Source organism: Bombus pascuorum, chromosome 13 (assembly GCF_905332965.1).
Source record: "Bombus pascuorum chromosome 13, iyBomPasc1.1, whole genome shotgun sequence".
Classification (NCBI taxonomy): domain Eukaryota; kingdom Metazoa; phylum Arthropoda; class Insecta; order Hymenoptera; family Apidae; genus Bombus; species Bombus pascuorum.
This window is the reverse complement of record NC_083500.1, coordinates 12,016,331-12,042,074: the sequence shown is the minus strand read 5'-3', so window position 1 is coordinate 12,042,074 and position 25,744 is coordinate 12,016,331. Positions and strand designations below refer to the sequence as shown.

Sequence of the window (25,744 nt, the reverse complement as noted above, 5' to 3'; positions counted from 1 at the left end):
CTTCCTTTTCTCTCGTTCCAGTCTGAAGGACGGAGAGAACAAACGAACGCAACGAGACGCGAATCTTTCATCCTTCTCTGTGGTGTTCCCTTTCCTCTCTCTCTCTCTCTCTCTCTCTCTTACGAATTAGCATAAGATCAGTTCCACTCGCGCGCATCCCCCAACCGCATCAGGCAACGGCGAGGGTTGAGATCGAACAGGAAGAGAAAAATTACATCGAGTATGCAGAACGATCGAAGCCGGCGGATCCGCAATTTTACCCCACGTTCGATCGCCGGCTCGTTGCAGCGAGCCCATAACCCGACGTGCCGGCTCGTCTGCTTCACGATCATTGCCCGGCTACGCCCCTTACGCGCCGACACTCGTCAGCCAACTCGAAATAGCACCGGGATATCGCTCGGTGTATCTTTGGACCAGACTCCATTCACACTCTCCAACTCCACGCAACTCGCGCGTTGGATGTTCGCGAGTCTCTCGTTCTTGTTGTCGGTCCTTTTATTGCCGCGGCCTGCGTGGCTGGCTGTTTGTCGGCTGGCCGAGGTTTCCCGACGTCGGAGTAAATCGCGTTCCCCGGCGTCGCATACGTTTTCGGCGACCAACGTTGTTACGCAAAGAACGATGACTCGCGGATGGGCTGCAGAATTCACTCCGAAGCCGTAGATATCGTGCAAGCTACTCAGGAGGTCAAGGTTCCGGCGTACACCGGACCGCGAATTTTTATAGAAATTCGTACTTTTGTATAGAAGTTCGTAATTGATGTGCAACGGCGAACGACCGAATGAAATACGATAAAACTTTTTTGTTGGTTGAATTCGTCAATCTGTACGCGAGTTGCTATTAACCGAACCAAAGTGAATAGATTAGCGAGAAAAATTTACGATCGTCCGACGTGGTCGGATAAATGAAGTTTCACCGTACGTTATATTCGTGTCCAAGTACGCACGAATGGTAGCGTACACTTTCGCAAGAAGCGAGATAAGAAGCGAGAGACGAGTTCAGAGTCGGCCAAGCTCTTTCAAAGAAGCTTGGAAATGCACGGGCCACCCCGTACGGTCGAGTTTTCAGTCCCCCACGTGACCGAGCAGCCCTCCTCGTTACAGCGTGACGTGCCGTCTCGTCAGGGGCGACGGTCATTGGCGCGTTCAGCCCTTCCGACACGCGACACCGACGACACGCCGAGTTAACTCGAAATATTACGACGCCAGTTAGGCTCATTACGGATGGATGGCTATCGATGGACACGAGTCGTCGTCGTCGTCGCTGATACCCTACCGCGAGACAACCGCTGAATTCCCTCGGCGACGAGTTTCAAATAGGAATTCTTCTCCGTTCGTCGAGTGTCGCGAAAATACGGGGCGAGGTCGGAATCGTTTTTCGTAAAACGCGATAGACCTGGATCTATAGGGTCGTCCCTGGACGATCTAAACGCCTCGTTCGAAGGTCCGGTCGTAACCGTCGACAGTTACGTCGCGTAAGTTGACGCGATTGTCGACGATTTTTCCACGCGACGAATCGAAATACCGACATCGGCGCGGTGTAATCGAATTTTCGCAGAAACCTCGCCGTCAGGAGTCGATTTCCCGATCATAAATCTGACGGCTGAAAATTGCTTCGCAACGCTTCGATGCCGAGAGAGAGAACGATTTGTCCTATTCCGTGATCCCCCGACGAATAATCCAGGAATAAATTCTCATCCGATCGTTTCTTTACCCTCTTTTCGCCTCGATATTTTCTCCCTTCCTCGCGTAACGCAGCCATCGAAAGAGAAATCTCAGTTAACGCCCGAGACCCATGGAAATGCTGCTTAAATGGTGTTTCCACGCACTTTCCCCATGCCGAGGCGCCGCTGTATCAGACCGAGGGTGCCGAATAAACGGCTACATAAAGTTCAGGATTGCCGTGCAACCACCCTAGCACCATACGGAGGGTGGTCAGCTCGTTCGGCCACACATATGTGTACTTGCTCGAGCAAAACCCTCTTTCATCTCTCCGTATCGAATACCTCTACCGCTTCTTTAAAAGGAGGAACGAGAAACTTTTCGCCCGGCCATTTTCCAGCGTTAAGCGAATCCTCTCGAAAACCAAACCGATCAAACCCACTTTTTGTTCGTTTCCTGATCTCGTTACGTACCGAGGTTCGATAAATAACCTCGTCTTGCCGCGGTGTTAATGAAATTTCAAAATGTTTTGTATAAAGTACACGATATATTCGGGAAAAGTTTCCTGGAGCGTGCAAATACCTGAAGCACGTTCTATCGAGAGAGTCTTTGTCTTAACAGCCTGAAGGTGATTCGCGATGGTCGATTTCACAAGAAACGATTCCGCAAAAAACGATTTCGCATTGACGATAGACGCGCAAGCTGTTCGATCGTATTTCCGCCGGCGCAACTTGCCCTCGAGTTAATTTAACTTTCGCGATTCCGTGGACCGTGTTACTCGTGGCCCGCGGTAACGCGCGTTCCTATGGAACAGCCGGTAGAGAATGTGATGCACGTAGCACGAGCAGGAGAGTAGTACGTGCGCCCGGTTGCAGGCAGCCCCAAGGGCGAGGGACGATGGTCGGGAACGAGGGCTCGATATATATTAAGATCCACAAACCCTACGCTAGACTGAAAGTTCGTCCACCCCCCCTCCCCCACGCAACCCCCTAAGTCTTCTCTCTAACTCCTTTTGCCCCGCTCGACCGAAGCTACACCATCGGAATTGCGATTATGGTGGCAATATTACGGTTCACCGAGGGAGAGAGGAACCGTTTCGTTCCTAGAGCTACGTAGCCACGGAATAAGGAAGGAACGAACAGACGGAGAAGGCTTCCTCTGCCCCTTCGTCTGTCCGCAAGATTCCCTCTTCCAAAAACTCGTACTACGAGCCGCTCGCTCGCAGAGCTTATTGGCTTTATTTCGAAACCGGCAGTTCATATCTATTTACTGGCGCAGGGTGATCCACGAGGAAATAGAAAACGGCGAGTGACTCGACGAGACTGGTCTGCCTGCTGTGGCCAGGGATGCTCGTGTTCCCCGACAAATCGATAGCTTAATGTCTCGTCCGTGTAACGTGCGTTACACTTTATTGGCGACGACTGAGTTCCATCGTTTCCCGTGAACAAGAACGCGGAATTCCTCCGGCCAACGAATAACAACGCGGAACGAAACTTTTTCCCCTATTTTATTCGTCGAGTAAGATTCTTTCTCGGGTCAACGTCCGTTCTGGCGTTCTCCTAATTTAATTCTCTTCTATCGATCTCGTTGTATTTTATTTATTGTTACACTAGCGATGCTCGAGCCTCGGCGTTACGTCACGCGAACTATGTAAATCAAAGGTTATCGACTCTCCGACTCTGTTCGTGCGAAAAATTCCTCGTTTCGTACAGAGTAGCTGATTTTCCCGTCGATAGCTATCGTCTCTTGATCGGAGGAATTAGCGATTGGAAACCGACGAGATCGATCGGACGCAGCGCGCGTTGACGGTCGTCGAGAACGACCGCGTCGACATAATTTCCGAGCGAATTAACGATCATCGATCGACGCGGCGAGGTGGAGCGTGGCGATAGTATTTTTCCGGTGGACGTAGACCGAACGTTCAGGGGTAGAGCAAATATCCTGGCCATTCATACACACGCAGCAATTAAAACCGACGAGTGAAATATATTCGGCTGGCGTGTTCCCACCGAATTCGCATTTGCCTCTCGTTCAACTCGCATCGCGATCATTCTCCAACAACGAATCTTTCTTTATCTCGACCGATTTCGGAAACAACATCTTGGATACAAAGTGGACTCGTGTCTCGACGGTCGATCGATTTCGGCTAATTGAGAGGCGCTGCTCGCGATCCGACAAATTCGGCGTTTCATCCGATAAAGAGTGGCACGCTAACGTATCCGAGCCGCGAAACGCGTTAAGTGGCGTAATTAATTTCGCTTGGAATCTCGCCATCGTACCGCACGGAAAGACAGATTAAAGAAGTAGCTTGGACGTTGATATACCATTCGGCCTCTCTCTCTCTCTCTCTCTCTCTCTCGGTTTCTCCTTTGCCGCTCGTTCTCTTTTTCTCTGATTCCCGTGGCGATGAATAATTTCGGGGAAGAATCGTGCCGTCGGGAAATCCGGCTCGCCGAAAAATCGTAGCGGCGCGGCGCGTTAAAAAGAGAACGTCTCGGCGGGACTCAATTAAATTCCGCGGGCGTTAACGACGCGCGTACACTCTGTCTTTTTTCGGTTCGCGGCCGCCTCTGGAAGCCTCCGACGAAAGGACGGAGTGAAAGCGGTTGCTGAGAGACGAAGAGGGATGAAGAAGGAGAAATAGAGGGAGAATGAAATGGGCGGGGGTAGAATTTACCGTGCTAACGCAATTTCCCAGGCGATAAAGCTGCCGCGTAGGCGTCGAAATAACATCTCTACGACTTTTCTTCGTTCCTCTAATAGTGTTCGCGCCGTGCGATATTGCCTGACGCCTTCTGCCTCTTACGATTCCTTCGCCGAGAATATAACATTTGGTCGAGCGAATGCCGGTCAAAGTCGTTTCGTTTCTTAGGTAATTGCGATCGGCGCGTGATCCTTTAAACGCGTTCGTTAACGACCACGCAACGAGCCGCCATGACTTTTCTGATCGCCGCACGCTCACCAGAGATGAAAGAATCAGTCCTTCGTCTCGTCCATCTACCGAAACGAAATCGTTTTTTTCCCCTTGGTCCCTGCTCGTCATCTTTCCCCGTAATAATCTCTTTGTGCTACTGAGTAACCGTACGGCTGAATTTATTGCGGCCTCCCTGCCGGAAACACGTCCGCAAGAAAATCTTCTGGGTAAGAAGCCTGATCTTCTCGATCTACCGTTTTTTGTCCGTTCTTACCTACGTAGCCTTTCCTCCGCGCGAGAGACCGAGTATCGAAAGAGAAGGAGAGAATAGTCGAGGATGAAAAGAATCGTCTGTCGACGAGGAGAAGGACGACTACGAAGACGACGACGACGACAACGACGACGATGACGACGACGACGACGACGACGACGACGACGACGACGACGACGACAACGACGATGGCGACGACGGCGGGTCCTTCTTGCCCGGCCGGAACTTTTTGCGGTCTCTCTCGGGACGAGCCCAAGCCGAGGGGGGCAATAAAACTAATGGTAACGCGCGCCGGTAATTCCTTGCGGTCTGTTTGTCGCAAGTCGACGACCTGGCCTCTCCGCCTCATCATTTGCCGAGGGAGGATACCGCGTTCAACATCGACGGACAAGTGGTTCCTCGGATCGGACATGGACCAGCGTGAACCTCCTCTCCCTTTCTCTCTTTTTCGCTCATCGCTGTCTACCGATCGAGCCGATAGAGATCGGACAGAGCGTCTCTATCCGACGATTCTCCCTTCTACCACGAGAATAAATCTGTCCAAGCTGGACGCGCTGAGGCTGCTGGCTCTTTGTCGTCTGACTCGAATTCTTTGCAACTTCCGTAATCCGTCTTCGTTGTTTCTGTAAATTCTCATCGAGGCAGTTGAAACAAACAGAGGGAAAGAAGCTGGAGACGCGTAGAGAACGGAGGAGGGATCCGCACGCGGAGATAGCTAGGGGTCCCCGGCAAAGCTGATTTCGTTAGATGCTGACTCGGTGAAATCTCGCGTAATCCGAACGCAAACATCCGAGTCTCTTCGACGAGGATCCCGAAAGGGGATCCACGCGGCGTCTCGCGTTATTTAAACAGCGTTTATCTTATCGAAGTTCGTCCGGACGCGCGCGTGGGTCAAACACCTGGCGAATAAAATGTCCCCGCGCGTGTTTTTCTCGTTAATGGTTAATCGGATCGTGCAGAATTAAGATCGTCCCGTGCTCTCGTTTGATTACAGTGGGTGGAAGAGTCGTTCACCAACTTCGACAAGGGCATCAATTGGCGGAGTTACGTCGTCTGCGACGTAGCGTACAACAACGTGAACAATTGGCTATGGACGCCGTTCATCGAGAGGGGACCGGCGAACCGCATGTACATAGAAATACAATTCACGACTCGTGACTGCTCGTTGTTCCCCGGAAACGCGCTCAGTTGCAAAGAAACTTTCAGTCTACTTTACTACGAGTTCGACGTGGCTACCAAGGAACCGCCACCGTGGGAAACGGATAGTTACAAGTTGATCGGTAAGCTTGCCAAACGTGTTTCTCGGCTTCGCGATTCAGAAACTTTTTCGTATAGTACAAGCCGTGTAAAACTGTCGGAATTTAGCCGTGTTGTTCGAGTCGCGAGACGAAACCGATCGTTTGATCCACAGGACGCATCGCTGCTGGCGAGGGAAGGTTCAACACTAACACCGGGGTGGTGATAAACACGGAGGTCAAATCCATTCCAGTGACGAAGAAGGGCGTGTACTTTGCGTTCCGCGACCAGGGAGCTTGCATCTCCATCTTGGCCATTAAAGTTTACTACATCAGCTGCCCGGAGATCTCTGTGAACTTTGCACACTTCCCGGCAACGCCAACGGGTCGCGAAGTCGCGTTGATCGAACAAACGATCGGCACTTGCGTGGACAACGCGGTGGTCATCGAACAGCCAACCTTCCTCTGCAAAGGAGATGGCAAATGGTACCTGCCTAACGGTGGATGTCACTGCAAACCTGGCTATCAGGCTGACGTCGAGAAGCAAGCGTGCACCGAGTGCGCGATCGGTAAATTCAAACACGAAGCTGGGTCGCACAGTTGCGAAGCTTGTCCGGCTCACAGCAAATCCTCCGATTACGGATTCACCGAATGTCGATGCAACGCCGGTTATTTCAGGGCCGAGAAAGATCCGAAGAAAATGCCTTGTACACGTGAGTCTCTTAATTTTGTACCGTTGATACTCTCCGATTGAGGATATTTTATCGATTTGTGCGCGTTTATAGAACCACCGTCGGCGCCACAAAATTTGACGGTGAACTTCGTTGACCAGTCTACTGTGATTCTGTCGTGGAATGCGCCGCACATGCTGGGCGGCAGAACAGATACGACTTACAGGGTGGTCTGCGATGCCTGTAGTATGGGCGTCAAATACATTCCCAACACCGTGAGTATTTCCTCTCCGCTCTTGGCCGTTTCGTTTCCCTGCGAACGACGAAACGCGCGTTAATTCGACTGGTTTCGGTCAAACAGGAAGTTTTCAACGACACGAAGATCACGATAACGGGTCTAAACGCGGTGACCACGTATCGATTCCAAGTATTTGCCGAGAACGGTGTATCGGCGTTGGCTGGAAAATCCGAGTACGTGGACATCACCGTCACCACAGAAGCTAGCGTACCTAGTTTGGTGAGCAACGTCAGGATTACCAGCGTGAAGAGTTCGGAACTGAGCATTAGTTGGGACGCTCCGGTAACCGAGGTCGGCGGAGACAGCGATCTGGTCGAAAGATACGAAGGTAAAGTTGCTTGCTTCCTCCTCCTGCGATCCCTAAAATGCGAGTATATAACTTTAACGACACGTTCGTCAACCTAACGTGTAACTGTAAATACGTGTAAATTGATTAATCGTTAATCTTGCGTGATCTCGTTTCAGTGAGGTGTTATCCGCGATACGACGATGCTACCAACGCTACGGTTATACAAACTTCCGAGTTATCCGCGACGTTCAAAGGCCTAAAACCATCGACGGACTACGCGATACAAGTACGAGCGAAGACAACGCGAGGCTGGGGCGAATATACGCCCATAGTTTATAAAAAGACGCCTCACGCTATGGGACTAGGTGATTATCAGGATTAGTTGCCTCCGAATTTTTTCACCACTCATTTTTTCAGTCGACGTTTTACAGCGGTTTTAAACTTACGACGACACATTGTATATAATTAAAGCATAGTTTCTTAACGGAGCATGTTTATTCGCCTTTCACAGACTACGTCGGAGAAGATGACAATATGCAAGTAAGGATCATAGCAGGAGCTATCGTTGCTGTGGTAGTCCTTCTGGTGATCATCATTATCATGACCGTTCTGATTTTGAGAAGGTAAACGAATTGTTTCTAACATTAAGTAGTGAATTAAAGACGATACAGATTAAAATCATTGTCCAAGCGTTTACTTTGCATTGCGGCGTTTCGTTTGACTCTGATCTGATGTGGTATAATTTCGATGCAGCAGGGCCTCGGACGAATGCAACAAGAAACAGCCCAGTGACTGCGATACCCTGGAGTATAGAAACGGCGAAGGTACGTTTGTCCGATGCCGACAGGCTTCGATTCTCTTTTCTTTATAAATTCATTATCGCTATAACCCCTGTCACTTTTATAGTTGTTTCACTACGCCCTCGTGTCTTGTGACTAATATTTTTGGATCACCACCCCCCGTTAGATCCAGCAAGTATCGACCCCAGCCCCATCGATGTATACAATACCCCAATGATTTATGTCTTGTCGCTAAACACCCAATACTTTAGAAGTACTTCTTCACTATCTCTCTCTGACGAAAGAAAGATTATTGAAAAGTGGTTCGTTTAAAGAAAAGGAAAGGAAAAAAAAAGAAAAGAAAAGAAAAGAAAACAGAAAAAAGCGCGAAGAAAAAGTTATTCAAGTCCGAGAACGGCTTCAGGCCAGCGTGTTAAAAAGAATGAGAGACGATCGCTTACGAGAAAAATTCATACCGATCTGGCCCACAACCTAAGTACCATTGTTCTAACAAAATTCTTTCGATTCTTTCTTTTCATGTGCGATTCCCCTAATCTATCGAACCTGCCTCCATGAAAAATCCATGAAAAAATCCAATGAAACAATGTACACAATCGCCTGCTACTACAGGACTAGTTGTGACCTACAGTAAGTCTTCTCCAACACCTCAAATTTTTTTTCTAGGAACTCGGTTTTGCGTAGTTATCTTTGCACCCCCTTGTACATGCATCTCTTTGATGCGTTCTAAATTTTTTACGCACGGGCACGCACGATCTTCTTGCTCGCTCCCTCGTCGAACAGACGAGCGCGATATCAGCTTTGCGTACATACCAAGTACCCTCCGAAGATGTGCGTGTACGTGCTTTTCATGCTTGCGTCATACAGTGTGCATCTACGTTCTGCATGCGTATGTTGTTAGTTGTGTTATCGTTGGCACTGCACTTGTTTCATTTGCGGTATGTTGTTTTATATATATTTTTCCCCTTCCTTTTTTGTTTTTTATTTACACGCGAGAATTTATACGCGTGCAACTATCGCAGAAGCCGAAGACAAGAACGCACGAAGATCAAGCAAGCGAATTAAACGCGTTTCCTACCTTTTTTTTTCTTTTTTCAAATTCTTTCTCGAGTCGTTGCCTCTGTTGGCTCGCGTCATTAAAACTCTGCTCATCGTACATCCTTCGCTTCTTTTTGTTTGCTGTTTGTCAATTAGTGTGTTGGTTGTTGTGTTGTTCACAGTGCACTGCAAAATGGACAGTTCACCGATTGTGACAACCCACACCAACAACAAGAGCAAGTCCTCGCGTAAGTCCTTAATCAGTCCGAGTAAAATTTCGTCGAAATCGTTGAATCCGGAGGGGACGCGTCGACGCAAACCACTCTCGTGATCCACAGAGTCTTCGAAACACTTTACACACTCGCTCAAACTGGAACACCACACATTGCCCTTTTCTTATTTTCGCTCGTACCATCGTCCGAAAATCTTTCCTTTCTACCTCTGCTTTTGTCTCTCTGTTTCTGTCTGTCTGTTTGTCTCTCTCTCTCTCTTTCTTACTCTCTCTCTCGCTCTCTCTCTCTCTCTCTCTCTCTCTCTTCTCTCTGTCTCTTTATCTTTCCCTTTTCGTTTCTTTTTGTCGGTCCCTTAAATTTTAAGTAGACGAGAAGCACGAAAAGAAAGCATGAGATTCCTTTATTCTCTTAAACGTGTTACCAATTTGCATCGTGTTCTTTTGTATCTCTTGCATCGTTCCATTTTTTTCAGCCAGTCGCCGAGATCTTTTCCAATCGTCTGTATAACGTTCTGTGCGTTGACGTGTGCGAAATACTGGCATGTTTCGGTGGAACTCGAATTAATTTGCCTCGCAGAGTTAGCGAGCCGTCGCAGATGCATTCGCGGATGTAAATTAACAGGCGACGAAGTAATTCGATTCGACCGGAGCATCCTCCGCGCTCCGTACTACGACTAACGTCATTCAATCTGATGCATCGTAATTGAAATCATTTGGCGTATTAGGCATGCGAGGATTTCTACGCTAGCATGAAAGTTATTTAGCGCGCGATTTTTCAGTTTTCTTCGTTCCGTTTTAGATCTTTTTATACATAGTGGTATAACTAGTGAATTATTTCGTTGCCCCTTACTTTATTAGTGAAAGCAAATATTTTCCTTTATATCGGAATTGTCATAATAGAAAGTATTTATTATACGATGGAAAATTGTGTCAAGTATAAATATTTAAAGATAAGACTAGAGAGCTGGAAAGCTAATAAACATACGGTTTCAGCCTTTTTTAATATATATATATATATACACGTTTCTTTTATAATTTTGAACATGTCTAATTTTGTTTAAAGAGGAAGGGTGTGTGAGTGTTTTCACGGGATAATACGGTTGACAGTCACGGAGCGAACGTTGTCACTCTCGCGCTCCGAGATTCCGTCAAAATTTAACACACCGGCCCTCGTGTTAATATAATGAACTCTGTTTTGGTGACGTTGCAGTGACCACGCCGCTGTTCACACCTGCAGTGGGAGTTGCTGCCGCGAGTGCAGGAGGTGCTGGTGGCGGAGGTGCAAGGAGTTACGTCGACCCTCATACCTACGAAGATCCGAATCAAGCTGTGAGAGAATTCGCCCGAGAAATCGACGCAGGATACATCACGATAGAAGCTATCATAGGTATATAGATACAGCCTTTACGTGTCTTTTGAAACGTTTATACGTTCTTCAAACACATCTCGCAAGTTCACTTTTCCAGATTTTTTTCTTAACAAGTTTCTCTCGTTTCTCGTTAACGAACAGGTGGTGGAGAATTTGGCGACGTTTGTCGAGGAAAATTAAAACTACCGCCAGACGGTCGAACGGAGATCGACGTCGCGATCAAGACTTTGAAACCAGGCTCCGCGGACAAAGCTCGCAACGACTTCCTCACTGAAGCCTCCATCATGGGTCAGTTCGAGCATCCGAACGTGATATTCCTGCAAGGCGTCGTAACCAAGAGCAATCCAGTGATGATCATCACGGAGTTCATGGAGAACGGTAGCCTGGACACTTTCCTGCGTGCGAACGACGGCAAGTTCCAGGTGCTGCAGCTTGTAGGCATGCTTCGCGGTATCGCGAGCGGCATGCAGTATCTTGCTGAAATGAACTACGTACATCGAGATCTCGCGGCGAGGAACGTGCTCGTGAATGCTGCCCTCGTCTGCAAGATCGCCGATTTCGGGCTTAGCCGGGAGATCGAAAGCGCCACGGAAGGAGCGTACACGACCAGGGTAAGTAGTCAGCTCGCAGAAGACTGTTGCTCGTGTTGTGTGGTACAACGTCGTTTATCCGAACCTCTGTTTAGTAATAATCGCGTTAATGTTGTAACGTTCAACGAGATCGGAGGTGAAAATGTAGTCAACGAGTTTTGGTCGATGTTCATAATTTTATAGGCTCGCGGTAACGCGAAAGAACGGCGAAATACTTAGGAACCGTTTGCTAGACCGAAGAATTCGGATAAACGAAGTTGTATCGTATCGATATTACTCCTTTTCTTTGACGAGACGCGGTCTCGTCGATGGAACCGAGACTTTCAAATATCGAATCTTGAAAGACTGTTTACTCCGGCAAAAAGGGTGGAAAGATCCCGGTACGATGGACAGCTCCGGAAGCGATAGCGTTCCGAAAGTTCACCAGCGCTTCCGACGTATGGAGCATGGGCATCGTTTGTTGGGAGGTGATGTCCTACGGCGAAAGACCGTATTGGAACTGGTCTAATCAGGATGTGATAAAGTCGATCGAGAAAGGATACAGGCTTCCAGCACCGATGGATTGTCCGGAAGCGATCTATCAGCTGATGCTCGATTGTTGGCAGAAGGAACGAACCCATCGTCCTACCTTTGCCAATCTCACTCAAACCTTGGACAAATTGATACGAAGCCCGGACACGCTGCGGAAAATCGCCCAGAACAGGTAACAATTTTCATTCTATTCGAGAGAATACGAATTTCTCCGCGACTCGCGTACCTATGTGTCACTGGCGCGCTATTATTCACGTGTTCGATCTATCGGGATTACCATTCGCAGGAGAAGTACCGAGAAAACTTGCGTTTCCGACTAACGTAGTACGAACGGTGCAAAAAAAAAAAACCTGTCGTGTCGTTGCTTTCATCGTACGAACAATTCGGTAGGCTCCGTGAGATGATTAAATCCAACGCGATACTAGATATTCTTGGGAACGCGTTTGGCATCAGGGGCCAGCACCACCGAATTGTTCTTTCATCATCTCTTAACACGAATCATGCCGCATGCTACGCGAATCACACTTCGTGTCCATAAATTAATTTCTCTCGACAGCTAAAAGTTTTTTCCGTTCTATCGCTGAATACTGTAAGAAGCTCACATGCTCTGCGCTCTTCACGTACGCTGTTAGACTGGGCTTTGATGTTGTTGCTCATCCGTAATAGGATGTTACCGCCTAAACGATGAATATTGGCCGTCCAGGAATAATCACGAATGTGTGTGTGTCTACTCGACAGAGAGAGAGAGATTCTTGTGCACGTCTATGCTCGAGGCGCCGTTAATACCTCGACCTGATTGGCATTACTGGAAACGGGCATATTGTACTGGACTGATCTTTTTCGCACCTTTTAGTTCGTGACGTCTGACATTTTCGTTCAAAGCTACTTATTCTGTTATTTTCTTATAGTTCTATCTTTTTTTTTTTAATATTTTTTTTTTTTTTTTTTTGTTCATTTCCCGTAGCTCAAAGTCGTCAAAATTGATTTTGTACAGCGCCTCCGCTTCCTCGCATCTCGTTCTCTTTGAAATTCAACGACGCCAAATTGAAAGAGAGAGAAACACCGAGAAAGAATTTCGCGAGCAACGAAGCGCGAGAAAATAGAACGCGCGGGAAACAAAAATTTCTGTTGGATTTTTCTTGTTTACAGCACATATTTTCGATGAATCTCGGCGAGTAATCTCGTTAAGCTGAATGTCCGACGCGCGAGAAAAATGTCGTTCGAAAAAGTTTGAGACCATATACATGTAACAAGCGGCTTTTGCGCACGTAATTCTGCTCTTAATTAAAACGGCTTAATTTCCTTTGGAACGTGCAAAAAGATCTACTACCTACCTTCCGTTTCTGTTTCGTATTACTTGTTGGGAGGAAAATTAATTTATGGACGAAAGTCTCCGCGCGATCATTTTCGCGGAATAATTTTTCGTTCGCGTTTCAAGAGAACGGCGAAAAGTGCGCATCGTACTGCGGTGGCTTTCAGAGAGCTTTTATCGCTTTAGCGCTTATCGTTTCTGTAATCCTGGAGCCTTTAAACCCTCGTCCTCTTACCTCCACTTATTTCCACCGCGAAACACAAAAAAAGGCGAACAAAGGCGAGATCAAACGATACTCGAGAGTCGGACGTCTTGCCAGCACCGCTTTATCGTTGCACACGATCGTTAATGAAGAATACGAGGAAAGTGTCTGTGGTTTTTAAGAACAGCGGACATCGCCAAAAAGAATTGCCAAATTTTTCTCTCGATCGAAGAAAGGAGAAAAGCATTTCGATCATCCATTGACTCGTCTCGTACTGATCGAGACTGATCGATTATCGTTAATTCCACTATTTCGTCGTTAAACATCCAGAAGAAAGTTTCCAACGAAATAGAACAAGTCTTTGCGTCGCCTTTCCTCGTTTGAACTTTGGATCCATCGACTGTTCGACGAAATCCTGTTCTCTCCCCTTTTGTTGAAATGTCCTAAAGTTTTATCACTTTCATATCCATGTCGTGTAACTTTACTTCAAAGGTAGAAAACGGTTGGAGCTTGAAATATTTCAAGGTATCTTGGAAAACAAAAAAAAATTCTAGATAGGACGCTTTACCCGAAGGGAAGGACTACGCATATTCGTTTCGACATCGATGGATCAATCTCTGTCGTTTCCATACCTCTGCCCTTCGATCCAACAAAATTTCAGTTTCTCTTGCCGACGACGTTCCTTTTTTTCTGGGCTAATTCTTTGTGGTTTTGGTTTTGTGGTGTCTTTGGTACCCGACTACGAACTGCAACCCAACGCAACTGCGACAACTACCATCTACCACCAACTACAACTCAACAACTACAACAACAGCGTGAGGCCACCTGCACACAATCCGTACTATGTCACAAGCCACGCGGCTGCCGCACAGGCCGCGGCAGCGACCGCTGCGATTCCAGCCGCGACAACGGGTCCGTTCGTAGACGTAGTCGGCCATCAGGCCCATCAAGCCCAGTCGACGATTGCCGTTCCAGTAATGCCACCAGGAGCCGGCCGTAGCTTACACTATCACACACACGCAGCGACACACGCATTGCCACAACAGCCACCGCTTACTTATCCCAACTGGGTCCCATTCACACACTTCGGTTAATCGACCAGAATCGATCATATTTTTTCTCTTTAAGAGAGACAAGTGCTTCTTCCTGCTGCCTCTTCTTCGGTTTCACGAGCGAACGTCTAGAAATCGTAAGCCTCGTTGCTAAATTTCCATACATCTTCGATCGACGATGTTCACGTCGACAGCGTTGCTAGATGCATTTGAACTTGAACGTTGTTAATAATCTAACCCCTTAACGGTGTAGCAAAGCGATATTTCGATATTCGTACGCTGTAATATCTGATTAAAAATTAGCGTATCAATTAGAAATTTATATCAACGCCTTTAAGTGTTGTTTGTGAACACGAAAGTGTTAGATCTCGGCGTGCGTGGCGCGTTTATCGATATTCTTTTCTATACAGTATCGACAGAACGTACCGGAAACGCAAGAATGCGAGTTCTTCGTCTATTCTGTCAACCTGTCAGAGGGTTAACAACGATTAACGACAAAGTCTCCGTTTGGGGTCAGAGCTCCGCGATCGTCGTTTCGTCCAAAGCCGAAACGAAATTCGTATAATGAAAAAGTTGTCGAAGAGTCGGAGCAAGACCTGCTTGTTTCTTTCCGTGCAAACGACGATCGAAGTTGTACGCGTCCCAGCTTGTCGAACGACAACCGGGTCCAACGGATTGGCTTTTTTCGTCCGTCGACGTTCGCCGAAGAAACACTCGCAGCAGTTTTTGCTGAACGTTGAACGATGCGCAGGGACACTTTTCTCCTTAAGCAGAATAATCGCGGATAGGATGATTTTCACGCGTTTCTCTCTACACTAGGGAATCGCTCTCGTAAAAGAGATATTTAGGTTGTCAATTGTGTTGCGAGCGTATTTAGACGTAGGTAAAACGGTAGCGAATTAGTCGTCGTAGAGGAAAGATTTCCACGGTTTTCGAATTATACGAGACTCATTATCGCCAGCAAAGCAATCTACAATACGTATACTTATTTATAAAGAGAAAAGTGTTTTTTATCGATGTGATGTTGGAGCGACCGCCAGGCGCGATGAATTTTATCCATCTTAGCTGCCACGTAGAGATCGCATAGAGAATATTTATGGTTCTAGTTAGAGTGATTTAAATGGGAAATTTTATCAGAGTATATACATATATACATACATATATACAGGGTGCGCCGTTAGAATTCGGACAGAATTCAATTTGTAGTTCCCACCATATTAGAATTCAGATGTTTGTGCTGATTGACTCTGAAGTTAGTTAAATATGTCAATAAGTCTTCTATAACCTCAAAATGACAGAACTCGTTAAGCAAAACCCGGAATACGATAGAAGAGCGGCGATTATAGAAAGTCTTCGCGCCGGGAGAACGCCGGTCGAAATTATAAAATTCTTTAGCTACCCAAGATCGACGGTATACGACATTGCTAAGAGATACGCAGCCTCAGAGTGGTTCGAGAAGGGTTCTCCTTCTCCGGCGAGAAAAGTTCAGGTTAGGGAAAAATCAACAAGGACGCCAGAAATTATTCAAAGGGCCCAAGACATGATTTTGGAAGATCCGGGAACTTCTCTCCGAAAATTAGCCTCCGTCTTGGGGGTGAGTGAAACGATTGTCCGTCGAATAGCTCAAGAGGATCTTAGATATGCCTCCTACGTTCTCAAAGTCCGTCAGATGCTCTCCGAGGCCGCCAAGCTTAAAAGATTTGCCCGTTGTCATTTGATTCTGTGTTCGTTAAAACACGAAGCTGCTCCTAACAGTCCCGACCTAAACCCATTGGACTATTACGTGTGGGGCGTTATCGAGAGACAAACTAATAAATGCAGGCACCCCAACGTCAACTCCCTACGAGCTGCTATCGAGTCAGAATTCGCGACAATTAAACGCGACCAGTTGAAGTCAGCGTGCTCGCGCTTTAGAGCAAGAATAGAGCAGGTCATAGAGGCAGAGGGTGGTTACATAGAATAAAAGTTCTCAGCAAGGACCCTTTAAATGAGATATAACAACATTTTCATGTGTTTTTGTGTATTGACTTAAATAAACAACTTTCTGCACAAAACTTCTTTTGTCCGGATTCTAACGGCGCACCCTGTATGTACCCCGCAGTTTTTTGGTAGAGATATAATGAGAATTTATAGAGGACGAATCGAAGCAACGAATAGCAATATACGTAGAATGGGTTTAAGCTGGGAAAGCTTAGGGACGGGCAGAGATGGTTTTAACCGCGAGACGCGTTGTCATAGTCTTTCAGATGTTTTTCTAATTCTTGATATACGTAATGTATATACATATATCTCACCGGAGTATACGTAAACATATACATATATCGTAAAGAGGCGGATATATATATATATATATATCGATATAGTATTTATTAACGTCACGACTTTTACCGCAACAAAAAGAGGAAACTGCAAAGACTTATTAGCATTTAATCACGCGAGCTATCATTCGACCAGATTAGAATAGTATTTTTCTACTTGAAAGTCAAGAAAAGTCAGGAAAACCGTACCGAGAAATTGTACACGATATCCCAGGTTGTTTTCACGCCGGGACGATCGATTCTTGCGACGATACGCGCGTCGCGCCTACGTTATAGCGAAAATTCTGGACAAAAAGGTCGATCATAGCGGAATGCGTCGCGACACACCATTACAGGAAAAATGGAATGGAAACAAGATAGAACGGGACGACGACAAACGAAGAGGGTTAAGGTTTCGCTCCTTCGAAGCGACGGATTCGCGAACGATTTTCCTTTTTCGAGACGAGAATCAAAATGGACAATCAGCTTAGACGCGTTACGCCCGCGGAAATCGAATCGATGCGCGCTAATTACCTTAGAGTTTACGCTGACAATCGCGATAAACGAGCTTCGCGCGAGCACACGATCGCACACTTGCGCAAACGTACAACGCGGTACGCTCGAGAGAAATCAGGGCAGAGACGAGACGAGAAAACGTACGCGATACACATAAACACACACAGGCAAACCAAACACACGTACAAGAAAACACACGCCAAAGTGTGTGACCTCGATCGCACTAACAAATGCTAACAATTGTCAGAATCAGGGAAAGGGGTGCTCCACCCCCACCCCCACCCGCCTCGTCGACATCCTCCAACGTGCATTTGAGGAAAAGGTAAAAAATCAAGAACAGCTTTCAGTCGACCCAAAAAGAAAAAAAAAAGAAAAAAAAAAAGAAGTAAAGAAAGTACGAAGGGAACGAGGAGCAACAAGGCAAGAAAAAGAATAGTTATTCGCCGAGATGTTTCTTGATCGACGAGTACGCACGATATATACCACCTACCGTGCGAGTCTCTCGGAGAACAAATTCATCGACTCGGCGTTTTACGAAGTTATCGATTTCGCGTTTACGCGAACAAGTTAGTTACATAATTAGCATTGGAACGTTTGAAAGAAGAAATCTTACGTCGATAAATTTACTTATCCGAAGGAGATAGCGGAAATACTTGTAAACTGCACGGTACATTTTAAAAAGGAACGTACCGATAATTATCGTCCTTCCATGGATTTAAATTTATGGAGTTGGTTGGACACGGCTTCCAACGATAACAGCGACTTGCACGTACGCGTGTAGGCGCGTGCAACGGATTCGATTCGTTGCCTTTTTGCTCCGTTTGCTTCGTTCGAATCACCATGAGTATTGCTGCCACGTAGACAGCATTTGCTCTGCTTGTATCCTATTAGTTCGTATCGCACTGCTTGCTTCATACGCACCATTATCCATTCACGTCTACGTAATACGTCCAGCTGATCTCTCAACTTTGTGTATATCATCAACGTAATAACACCGTCATTAGCAACTCTCACTATCGTGCCACCATCGATCACCAATCGCTAGCAACGGTTCCACGAAGGTTCGAATTTTCACGATCTCGCCTGCGTAACCGTGATTTAATCGACTTTTTCTGGCGTGCAAGCAAGAGCTTGCTTCGCAGACTGGTTGTCGCGTGTATCGCAGGCCGGTCGACACGCGAATCGAGCGAACCTTTCACAGGCACGGTCGTGAAAACTTATCGAGCCTCGGTCAAAGTGTACATAAAGATATTCTACCGGCCCTTCTAACATCCGTTTTATACCGTATCTACCCGTAAATCCGCCCGTAAAAAATTCTATCAAGTAAATGACACCAATGGAACAACTTCTCCTAGAAACGAGTAGCGAACCCCCGAAACTCGATTCTGAATCACGCTCTTTCACCCTAACCAACCACCTGTCAACTGCGAATTCTTTCTTTAACTCTGCTCGCAGAATGTCTCTTGCGTACGTGCGATAAAAACTCCGTGAATCGCGAACGTGAATTTTCCGACGAGAAAGTCGATTTTTCCGTCATAATGGCGAGAATGACTTTCTGCGAGCACGAGAATCAAAACGTCTATGTATTTTGTTGCTAACTGATGGATATTAGTGTACATACAACTCGATATAACATAGATCCCGTTTGTGTGAACAGATCTAGGGCTGAGTACGAGCGTAGCTGTTTCGACGACCGATGTAATTGGCGATCATCGAAACGGCTGACCACCACCACCCTTCCTTACTAGAAATATTTCCGGATAATAGAATCCGAAATGGACTTGAAATTGCCCTTTACAGTTGGAAGGTGGAAAGACGAAAGCGTTTCTCTAGTTCGATCGCTTAAGCCGTTGATCTTGTCCGATCAAAACTGATCGTTTCGAAACGAGAACGCTAGATCCAGTGGAAATCGATTTGTTTCTTTGTCTTCTAATTTCGATCTAGACTACTCGATCGGAGATCAAAGCGCTTGCGTTTTTCCGCTCTGCCCTTAGTCGATCCGATCAACGACCTGTAGAAGCTCGAACGAATTTCAGGTCTTTGGTTGCTCATAGTGTTCCCCTGGATTCCTTAAAATCCCAGAAAACAAAGGATTCGAGTGTAACAGAAAATTTTCGACAGGGGCACCAATCCACTGGCGCCGGACGCGGTGGACTTGACGCAGCTGACCTCGGTCAGCGAGTGGCTGGCTTCCATCAAGATGTCACGGTACGCGGAGAGTTTCGAAAGATCCGGAGTGACCACCTTGGAGGCGGCCGCGCGTGTTACCGTACAAGAGCTGACGGCGCTCGGGGTGACGTTGGTGGGACACCAGAAGAAGATAATGAACAGCGTGACAGCGCTCAGAGCACAGATGTCGGCCACTTCGCAAGGTTTTCTCGTTTAATGGCGTCGACGTTGCGACCGACGCAGGATTCGATTCCATGTACCATCGACGAAACGCATCGTTCGTTCGAGAAGCTTTCGCGTCGATCACCCTCTGAACGGAATTGTACGAAGGCACGACGGTCCGGAGCATCGTCATCCTAGTCAGGGCGATAGACGTTTTTCTTCGAAGAGAAGCTTCGTTCGCGAACGCAAGACCACGAGCGACAGGAGAAGCCAAGCGAAAAGCGAAAAGACGCCGAAAGAGGCGAGGTGTCCGTCGCCAGTTTGGGAGAATCGGCGAGGAACCGCGTATCGCAGACATTCCAACGGAGAAAAAGCGCCGGAGATCCGTTCGAGTTGCCGCCTGCCACGTCGGATGGAAGACGAGGAAATTCGCTGCTGCGACGACGACTCATCGAACGTAGTAGCTTAACGAAACTAGCGCGAATCTTCTTCGACTAAAACGAACCACGTACGACACATTTTTTACGAGACGATCGTTACGGGATCAACGCGCGACAAACGCGTATCGCGACTCCGCGAACGAGCGAGTCCGCCATCGACTTTGTCTTTCTCTTCCTAGGAAATTTTTCTCGCGCGCTGCCCAACTCGTGGATCGTGGCGTCGCGTCGAAAGCAACCGAACTGCCACTGCACGATCACTGCCGTATGAAATTTAGAGAACGTCGTGCGACGAGCCGACGGCGTCGATCCTACCCAGAGGCCGAACTTTTCCAACCTGCTCACCGTCGAGACTGTCCAGCGCGCCGAATCGTTGCTCACGCGTACGCGCAAGAACCGTCTTGCCAGACTTTCTTCGTTTCTCGGTCCGAACGCTCTTCGCTGTCAACGAAAAGTCGCTCTCTCGTTTCACAGCGAGTTCCTAACGTACGTGGCGCGAATCGAACGGTGAACAGGTCCTGCAACGATTCGCACGATGCGTGCCGTCGAATGTCTCTACGGTACAGACCAATAGCGCGAACATGAAATAGACGGCCTAAAGTATCAACGAGCCCCGCACAGCTTTTGCCCCTCGTTTCGTTCCTCCGTGCGAAAGTTTTCGAACAACGATCGGTCGTACGAAACCGAAACGAAGATTCCACAGGTCTAACGATACTTTTTAAGATAGCCATTTACAGGAGGGAGAAATCGAGCAGGGTAACGCGTCCTCGCTGCGAGTCTAGCGCCGCGTTTTACGTCCCGTGCAGCGAATATTTTCTAGCTCTTATCGACAAAGCTCGATCGATGTACAAACGCACGGGCGCATCTTAGGCGCGGCTCACGCGACGCATGTAGATATACGAATACGAAAAGCGTTGGCCATTCCGCTCCGCTTTTGCGAAACGATCGAAGGAGCGACGGACAATCGCGCGAGACTGAAATTCGTCTAGACGTTGAATAACGCGACGACGAAGCTCGAAGAAAGGAGGATTCTTGCCTTCGCGTTACCTATATGATAAGTATATCGTTTATACGCGATTTGTATAGGTACCTGTCGATCAAAGGGAAGCAGGGAACGAGTAACGAAGCAGGAACCATGTGCCAATAACGCGAAAACAGCGAGAGCGAGAGAGCGAGAGCGAGAGAGCGAGAGCGAGAGAGAATGAAAGTGTGCGTGAGAGAGAGAGAGAGAGTGTGTGCGTGAACGAGGGAAAATGTTTTGCGCGAAAGGGAAAGAAAAGGCGCACGTTATCGCGCGTAATCGTCGATTGCGAGGAAAAATGGTCCCCATATATATATATACACTTATTGAAAGAGAAATAGATTATACGGTGCGTAATGCGGGACAGATTTGTTGGGAACGATCGTGGGAGCGTGCAACGAGTAGCAGAGAAAGAAAAGAAACGGCGAAACGTGTCCCTCGACACCGTGAACATATCAAGGAGTTTAAACGAAAGATTAAAAAGGACGACGAAAACGCGAGAAGGAACGTGGCGGGTAAAAATTTTTTCGAAGCAACGACGAGCGAAAGACGTTGGGCGCGAGATCGACGCGGAGAAGTTTTCGCGACGACACCGACGCGAAAACGGACGCGCACGGTGAACCGCCTTCGAGTAGCGGATTTACCTTTGTACGAGCGGTTTCGAATCGTTTCGCATCGCAGACGCAACGCGTCCGTGCCGCAGCGTGCACGCGTAGCGACAATATCCAACGACGATGGATGGTCTGTATCTTGTTGGATGCACGTTCGCCGATCGTAAAGACTGCTTGCCAGACGGACGACGATCTGGCAGACGCCCGTTGAAACCGGCGAACGCTTGCGAGCAAGTCGGCCGAGCCACGGGAAATTTCTATTCTTAATTTAACGAATTACTCTAGAGATATAGTTGGGAAAAGGGAGCCGATGGACGCCACGATGAACGACATTGCTGGCGTACGAACGAACGCGACGTAGCGAAGAAAACGTGGAATAACTTGGTTCGTTGGTTTGGTGGATCCATCGGTGCGCGTCGCGCGCCTCTCCGTCAGGAGATTCTTACGCGAGATCGTTCCGTTTGCACTGGAAAAGCGCGAAGGGGGATGCCGGAGGGTCCGGTCGAAGGGCGGAAGGTCGCGTGGCGAAACGCGCACCCTCCGTTAGCGGAGAAAGAGAACGAGAAGCTACCGAGAATGGCGACGATTAAGAAGCAATAAGCGAATACACGCAAATGCAGATTTTTATATAGAGAATGTTAAAAAATTTCAGAAAATATTAATTATCGATAGCGCTATCTTCCTAAATGTTCGTATTAAAAGTTAAAGGAGAAGTAAGGTAAAGCGTGAGACTTTAACGACAAAGTCGGATGGAGGAGTCCCAACCGAATCGCGCGATATCGCGACGGATAGACGGAGAAGAAAAAACGACGCGCAACGATACGATGCAACGCGCGGCGTGGCGTTGAAACGAATTTTTAGAAATACCATCGAACGAGAAGGAGATTTCGGCCGGGACTCCGCCAGAGGGGAAAAAAAGAGAGAAAGAAGATTTTAAAAACTTTCAGCTGTAACTATTTGTGTCTAGCGACGAACCTGCGAGTGCGACCTGAAGTTTTGAGAATGTCGATAGTTTCAGTGAATTAATATTTAGATTTCATAGATCTCTGTCGATATTACACGATCGTAGGCACGAAACGAGCAGAAGATAATTAGTTAGAGCGTAAAAGATATCTTATTAGAGACCTTTTCCATTTCACTTGAGTCTTTCGCGTTCGAACCTGCCTACATACAGCTGTCTCTGTTTCTCGAGTCTTTTCGATCGCATTTCCTCTTCTTCTTCTTCTTCTTCTACTTCTACTTCTACTTCTCCGAGAACCACGTCATTTACGTACTTTGATTCTCTGTATTTTCCACTCTCCGATTCTAATACGCAGGGCGCTTCTTATTTTGTAAGAGACGAGAATCCAAGGTGCGAAAACGTCGAGAGAAGGAAAAGCGATAGGAAAAATAATTGCGTAATCCGAATCAAAATTTACTTCGATTCGCGCGAACGACGCTTCAATCGCGTTTCCTCTCCTATCGTTTTCCTTTGTATTCGCCTTCTTTCCTTTATTTTTTTAGTTACGATTGTATCGATATTTTTTTTTTTTTTTTTTTTTTTTTTTTTTTTTTTTTTCTTTCAAGTAATCGTTACTCTTTCTAACGAGGAAACGCAGCGACGACGAGCAAACGAACGAGATAATCGTTGAACACATCCTCCTCGGACGCTCCTTTACTTAAATACTTTTACTCGATTAACACTTGTGTACTACTATTTATTAAAAACAAAGAAAGCCTTATTTATTGTTTAGAGATCAGACTAAATTAAAAAAGAAAAAAAAAAGAAGGACGTTCTAACCGTGCTAGGTTATCTATTTACCTTTACTAGAATCGTACGAAAGGGGACGAAAGAAAGAGATAAGAGAAGAAAAGAAAATCATTATTTCTTTACTTCGCTGTTTTCGAAAAACCCTGACCGCCGTATAAAAAGAGACGAAAGGATAAAAGAAAAAAAGAAAGCGAAATACAGCATCCATCGTAGATACGATCGTCGAGTCTCTAAGCAGTTATGTTATCGATTAGTTAAGCGTTTCTTAAGCGATCTACGTGCACGTTGTTCGATTCTCTGTTCAATTTGTTTCCCTCCTTTTTTTTCTTTTTTCTTTTGCCTTTTTAACAGTCTGTTTAACAGCGAACTTTGTCAAAGTACCTGCTTCGGAAACGAAAAGCAAACAAAAAAAAAAAAAAAGATAAAATAAAGAAAGAAGAAAACATATATTAAATTCGCGAGAAGACAAAGCACACAGGTACCGTCCCGTATATATTATAAATAGCTCATCTACTATCATGTACACGCATCATAATTTATGTATACTCATCGAACTGAGTTTTTACGATAATTGGTTCAGCGAATCACCATCGTGTGTCCTCGATTCATTGTATAAAACAGAAGAAGCGACAAAGCGCGACAGATGCAATAAGAGAGTTAATGTCGACAAATTTTGGAACGTGTCTAAAAACATTTTTCCTATGGTGTTGTCAAGACGATGTTGAATGTAAATAAGATATAATAAATAATATACCTTATACGATGTAAAACAACCAGCAGTCGTTCTTACCCAACCCATTGAAACACCCCTTGCTTCTCCGTTCATTTACTTTAGCCAATTTCCTTCCACTTAACTTTCGTAAAAGATATAACCTAGCAAACGCGAAGTTGGCACCCCGCTGGAGGTAGCCGCCCACGTGCTATATTTATTTTTATTTTATTTTTTTTTATTACCAATGAGATATAACGCTTTACCAAATGTCCTGAAGGACAAATTGTAAAAAAAAACCAAAATAAACTAAAAAAAAAAAAAAAAAAAAAACTTAACTCAGCGACCGTTGAAAATTAAGGCTATGGAATTTTACGCAACCGTAAGAAACTCAAGTAGATAGAAAAGTGCGTGGAATTCCACTGTTTATCGATCGATTCTAAAGCTGTACGAAATTAGCCTAAAAAAGGAGCGATTAATCTCGTCCAATTCAATGGGACTTTGGTGTAAGAAGGGAACGTGTATCTGTCCTTGTCGCGCAATATCGCGTTCCTCGTCTACGACCAGTGGAGTATACCGCCATCTATCGGATTCGGTTAAAATCGTGAAAAAGTAACAGGAACGTAGAACGTGCGAAAAGGTATCTCGCCTTCTGTTGGACAAGGAGCGCGCCACTGTGCGACAAGGACAGACTTATGCCATGTGAGAGACGAGGAGCGCGCCACTGTACGACAAGGACAGACTTGTGCGACCAGTAGAGTATACCGTCATCTATCGGATTCGGTTAAAATCGCGAAAAAGTAACAGGAACGTAGAACGTGCGAAAAGGTATCTCGCCTTCTGTTGGACAAGGAGCGCGCCACTGTGCGACAAGGACAGACTTATGTGTGTGAAAAACGAGGAGCGCGCCTCCGTTATCCACGAGCTTTCGTGTAATTTACAGACTTTCGTGCATGAAGAGCTTTAAACAGGTTCCAAGGAAGCTTTTACGATTCCTTAGAGAGTAAATTAGTCGCGCAAAAGTTAGATATTTCCAAAAAATCGCAGATACGTACCACGAGGCAGTCACGGCATTTGTTACGATAATTGCCGATAACTAATTAATTAAATGGAAACTCCGCTCCAGAGCTGTGTGCGAATCTCGTTAGAGGTTCGCGATTTGTCATACGATCCCAAAGTTCGTAAATTTTACCCGGAAAAAGAGTAATTAACGAATATTCGTGAAAGGAAGGAAATGTACGTTTGTCCTTGCCGCGCAATATAGCTCTCCTTGTCCGCGAACAAACTAGGACTGCCATCTATCCCGGCACGCTCCAACTTCGTGTTCCAGCTTCACCACACGGATGGCAGCACCTGACCTGTCCGTAGACAAGAAGCGAGATGTCGCGTTTCTTGTCCGCGAACAAATTAGCACTGCCATCTACTCCGGCACGCTCCAACTTCGTGTTCCAGCTTCGTCACACGGATGGCAGCACGTGGCTTGTCCATAGACAAGGAGTGCGATATTGCGTGACAAAGACAGACATCTCCCTCTAATCCGGCTATTGTTCGCTAATTACTACCTATCCGAGAAATATTCGTGTAATTTTGAAGTCGTCGAATAATTAACGATC

At 46.6% G+C, this 25,744-nt stretch overlaps 1 protein-coding gene across 16 annotated transcripts in view; it reads left to right on the top strand.

Annotated features, from left to right (window-relative positions):
* Positions 1-24,195, top strand: part of LOC132913208 (ephrin type-B receptor 1-B) — a 64,990-nt gene extending 40,795 nt beyond the window's left edge. The window contains exons 3-16 of one of the 16 annotated variants that reach the window (XM_060971307.1): positions 5,838-6,123; positions 6,255-6,791; positions 6,864-7,024; positions 7,111-7,375; positions 7,513-7,701; positions 7,848-7,959; positions 8,093-8,160; positions 8,746-8,763; positions 9,354-9,419; positions 10,614-10,790; positions 10,914-11,383; positions 11,707-12,065; positions 17,520-17,594; positions 19,394-24,195. In XM_060971307.1, coding sequence (XP_060827290.1) covers positions 5,838-6,123; positions 6,255-6,791; positions 6,864-7,024; positions 7,111-7,375; positions 7,513-7,701; positions 7,848-7,959; positions 8,093-8,160; positions 8,746-8,763; positions 9,354-9,419; positions 10,614-10,790; positions 10,914-11,383; positions 11,707-12,065; positions 17,520-17,594; positions 19,394-19,658 — 3,048 coding nt within the window. In that variant the 3' untranslated portion in view covers positions 19,659-24,195. Of the gene's footprint in view, positions 1-5,837; positions 6,124-6,254; positions 6,792-6,863; positions 7,025-7,110; positions 7,376-7,512; positions 7,702-7,847; positions 7,960-8,089; positions 8,161-8,745; positions 8,764-9,353; positions 9,420-10,613; positions 10,791-10,913; positions 11,384-11,706; positions 12,066-14,221; positions 14,698-17,519; positions 17,595-19,393 lie in introns of those variants that run through there. The other 15 variants (XM_060971308.1, XM_060971306.1, XM_060971311.1 and 12 more) reach the window with 15 other exon arrangements.
* The last annotated feature ends 1,549 nt before the right edge of the window (positions 24,196-25,744 follow it).